This window comes from Pangasianodon hypophthalmus, chromosome 2 (assembly GCF_027358585.1).
Source record: "Pangasianodon hypophthalmus isolate fPanHyp1 chromosome 2, fPanHyp1.pri, whole genome shotgun sequence".
NCBI classification, from domain to species: Eukaryota; Metazoa; Chordata; class Actinopteri; order Siluriformes; family Pangasiidae; genus Pangasianodon; species Pangasianodon hypophthalmus.
The window spans coordinates 35305160-35310159 of NC_069711.1; the positions used below are offsets into that span (position 1 = coordinate 35305160).

At 50.9% G+C, this 5000-nt stretch overlaps 1 protein-coding gene across 3 annotated transcripts in view; it reads left to right on the forward strand.

Annotated features, from left to right (window-relative positions):
- Positions 1-5000, forward strand: part of LOC113529043 (myosin-10) — a 69356-nt gene that overhangs the window by 48684 nt on the left and 15672 nt on the right. For all 3 annotated transcript variants that reach the window (XM_053228800.1, XM_053228809.1, XM_053228816.1), the window contains 2 exons: positions 3644-3837; positions 3991-4112. In XM_053228800.1, the coding sequence (XP_053084775.1) occupies positions 3644-3837; positions 3991-4112 (316 nt within the window). The remainder of the gene's footprint in view (positions 1-3643; positions 3838-3990; positions 4113-5000) is intronic.

A 5000-nucleotide genomic window follows, 5' to 3' on the forward strand; every position in this document is an offset into this window, starting at 1 on the left:
ACGTTACCCAGAATGCACCTGGACAGGGTTTTACAGAGACGTTACCCAGAGTGCACCTGGACAGGGTTTTACAGAGACGTTACCCAGAGTGCACCTGGACGGGGTTTTACAGGGATGTTACCCAGAGTGCACCTGGACGGGGATTTACAGAGACGTTACCCAGAGTGCACCTGGACGGGGTTTTTACAGAGACGTTACCCAGAGTGCACCTGGACGGGGTTTTACAGGGATGTTACCCAGAGTGCACCTGGACGGGGATTTACAGAGACGTTACCCAGAGTGCACCTGGACGGGGTTTTTACAGGGATGTTACCCAGAGTGCACCTGGACGGGGTTTTACAGAGACGTTACCCAGAGTGCACCTGGACGGGGTTTTACAGGGATGTTACCCAGAGTGCACCTGGACGGGGTTTTTACAGAGACGTTACCCAGAGTGCACCTGGACGGGGTTTTACAGGGATGTTACCCAGAGTGCACCTGGACGGGGTTTTACAGGGATGTTACCCAGAGTGCACCTGGACGGGGTTTTACAGGGATGTTACCCAGAGTGCACCTGGACAGGGATTTACAGGGACGTTACCCAGAGTGCACCTGGACAGGGTTTTACAGAGATGTTACCCAGAGTGCACCTGGACGGGGTTTTACAGGGATGTTACCCAGAGTGCACCTGGACGGGGTTTTACAGGGATGTTACCCAGAGTGCACCTGGACAGGGATTTACAGGGACGTTACCCAGAGTGCACCTGGACGGGGTTTTACAGAGACGTTACCCAGAGTGCACCTGGACAGGGTTTTACAGAGACGTTACCCAGAGTGCACCTGGACGGGGTTTTACAGGGATGTTACCCAGAGTGCACCTGGACGGGGTTTTACAGGGATGTTACCCAGAGTGCACCTGGACAGGGTTTTTACAGAGACGTTACCCAGAGTGCACCTGGACAGGGTTTTACAGAGACGTTACCCAGAATGCACCTGGACAGGGTTTTACAGAGACGTTACCCAGAGTGCACCTGGACAGGGTTTTACAGAGACGTTACCCAGAGTGCACCTGGACGGGGTTTTACAGGGATGTTACCCAGAGTGCACCTGGACGGGGATTTACAGAGACGTTACCCAGAGTGCACCTGGACGGGGTTTTTACAGAGACGTTACCCAGAGTGCACCTGGACGGGGTTTTACAGGGATGTTACCCAGAGTGCACCTGGACGGGGATTTACAGAGACGTTACCCAGAGTGCACCTGGACGGGGTTTTTACAGGGATGTTACCCAGAGTGCACCTGGACGGGGTTTTACAGGGATGTTACCCAGAGTGCACCTGGACAGGGATTTACAGGGACGTTACCCAGAGTGCACCTGGACAGGGTTTTACAGGGATGTTACCCAGAGTGCACCTGGACAGGGTTTTACAGGGATGTTACCCAGAGTGCACCTGGACGGGGTTTTTACAGGGATGTTACCCAGAGTGCACCTGGACGGGGTTTTACAGAGACGTTACCCAGAGTGCACCTGGACGGGGTTTTACAGGGATGTTACCCAGAGTGCACCTGGACGGGGTTTTTACAGAGACGTTACCCAGAGTGCACCTGGACGGGGTTTTACAGGGATGTTACCCAGAGTGCACCTGGACGGGGTTTTACAGGGATGTTACCCAGAGTGCACCTGGACGGGGTTTTACAGGGATGTTACCCAGAGTGCACCTGGACAGGGATTTACAGGGACGTTACCCAGAGTGCACCTGGACAGGGTTTTACAGAGATGTTACCCAGAGTGCACCTGGACGGGGTTTTACAGGGATGTTACCCAGAGTGCACCTGGACGGGGTTTTACAGGGATGTTACCCAGAGTGCACCTGGACAGGGATTTACAGGGACGTTACCCAGAGTGCACCTGGACGGGGTTTTACAGAGACGTTACCCAGAGTGCACCTGGACAGGGTTTTACAGAGACGTTACCCAGAGTGCACCTGGACGGGGTTTTACAGGGATGTTACCCAGAGTGCACCTGGACGGGGTTTTACAGGGATGTTACCCAGAGTGCACCTGGACAGGGTTTTTACAGAGACGTTACCCAGAGTGCACCTGGACGGGGTTTTTACAGGGATGTTACCCAGAGTGCACCTGGACGGGGTTTTACAGGGATGTTACCCAGAGTGCACCTGGACAGGGATTTACAGGGACGTTACCCAGAGTGCACCTGGACAGGGTTTTACAGAGATGTTACCCAGAGTGCACCTGGACGGGGTTTTACAGGGATGTTACCCAGAGTGCACCTGGACGGGGTTTTACAGGGATGTTACCCAGAGTGCACCTGGACAGGGTTTTACAGGGATGTTACCCAGAGTGCACCTGGACGGGGTTTTACAGGGACGTTACCCAGAGTGCACCTGGACGGGGTTTTACAGAGACGTTACCCAGAGTGCACCTGGACGGGGTTTTACAGGGACGTTACCCAGAGTGCACCTGGACGGGGTTTTACAGGGATATTACCCAGAGTGCACCTGGACGGGGTTTTACAGGGATATTACCCAGAGTGCACCTGGACGGGGTTTTACAGGGATATTACCCAGAGTGCACCTGGGCGGGGTTTTACAGAGACGTTACCCAGAGTGCACCTGGACGGGGTTTTACAGAGACGTTACCCAGAGTGCACCTGGACGGGGTTTTACAGGGACGTTACCCAGAGTGCACCTGGACGGGGATTTACAGGGACGTTACCCAGAGTGCACCTGGACAGGGTTTTACAGGGATATTACCCAGAGTGCACCTGGACGGGGATTTACAGGGACGTTACCCAGAATGCACAGCAGCAGTTGTCCTGTAGCGAAGCTGAAGTTCACGGGTAAATAACTGACAGTAGCTAGCGAGCTGGACGCACGGACTGTCAGGCGTTACACTAGCTACCTCACTGTAAAGGTAGTTTGTGTGATGTCACAGAGAGGGTTCCTGAAAAGGTTCCTTTTTGATTAAAATGCTGTCTGTGGAGACGGGGAACTTTAAAGCAGGCGGTTCCTGAGTTGCAGCGTGTGACCTGATGATGCAGACTGTTAGCGTACGAGTTTAGATCTCCGTTAGCAGTGTGCTGCTGTTTAGATGTAGTTTGCAGCTCCTCCATGGTTGTTCTGCTTTGTGTCATCTGAGCTTCTGGTGCAAAAAGAACGAACAGAACAATCTAAATCCACCAAGCATGCATCGCTGGGCTCAGGCTTTCTCTCCTAACGCAAAATAAACAATAACCTCACAAATGAACGTGTGTTTGGGGATTGGATCGGTTCTGTTTAGGGGTGTGCTGATTACAGTTTCAAACATTTCATACAGAGCTCACTGCCAAAGCCAAACACGGGACAAGTGTGTGTTATTATTATTATTATTATTATCATTATTATTATCATTATTATTATTATTATTATTATAGCAGGAGTATCAGCACACACCTAACCCTGGTTAATGTAAAGATTAATGAATTACACTGAGCCTGATCCTGCTGCAGCACTCTGTAATATCCACTGTGTCATGTTTAGTGCTTTCCTACGACTCTGTGTGTGTGTGTGTGTGTGTGTGTGTGTGTGTGTGTGTGTGTGTGTATACAATATTTCACTAATCTTCTCTCTCTCTTTCTCTCTCTGTGTGTGTGTGTGTGTCCCAGTGGATCGTATCGTTGGACTGGATCAGGTGGCCGGAATGAATGAAACCGCGTTCGGAGCGACGTATAAAACGAAGAAGGGAATGTTCCGGACCGTCGGCCAGCTTTACAAAGAGTCTCTGACCAAGCTGATGGCCACGCTGAGGAACACCAACCCCAACTTCGTCCGCTGCATCATCCCCAACCACGAGAAGAGGGTGTGTGTGTGTGTGTGTGTGTGTGTGTGGTTTTTATGATGTATACTCTCTCTACTTTCACTAATGTTCTCTCTCTCTGTAAAGAGACGTCAGGAATAATAATAATTTAATTTTTATTTATTAATATCTCTTTCTGTTCTCTCTCTCGCCCAGGCCGGGAAACTGGAACCTCACCTGGTCCTGGATCAGCTCAGGTGTAACGGTGTGTTGGAGGGAATCAGGATCTGCAGACAGGGCTTCCCCAACCGCATCATCTTCCAGGAGTTCAGACAGAGGTGTATACACACACACACACACACACACACACACACACACCTGCACACTTCTATACCCCTACACACATTCATACACACACACACACCTGCACACCTCTACACACACTCCTATACCTACACAAACACACCTCCACACCTCTACACACACTCCTATACCTACACACACACACCTCCACACCTCTACACACACTCCTATACCTACACAAACACACCTCCACACCTCTACACACACTCCTATACCTACACACACACCTCTACACCTCTACACACACTCCTATACCTACACACACACACCTCCACACCTCTACACACACTCCTATACCTACACAAACACACCTCCACACCTCTACACACACTCCTATACCTACACACACACACACACCTCCACACCTCTACACACACTCCTATACCTACACACACACCTCCACACCTCTACACACACTCCTATACCTACACACACACCTCTACACCTCTACACACACTCCTATACCTACACACACACACCTCCACACCTCTACACACACTCCTATACCTACACACACACACCTCCACACCTCTACACACACTCCTATACCTACACACACACACACCTCCACACCTCTACACACACTCCTATACCTACACACACACACACCTCCACACCTCTACACACACTCCTATACCTACACACACACACCTCCACACCTCTACACACACTCCTATACCTACACAAACACACCTCCACACCTCTACACACACTCCTATACCTACACACACACCTCTACACCTCTACACACACTCCTATACCTACACAAACACACCTCCACACCTCTACACACACTCCTATACCTACACACACACACACCTCCACACCTCTACACACACTCCTATACCTACACACACACCTCT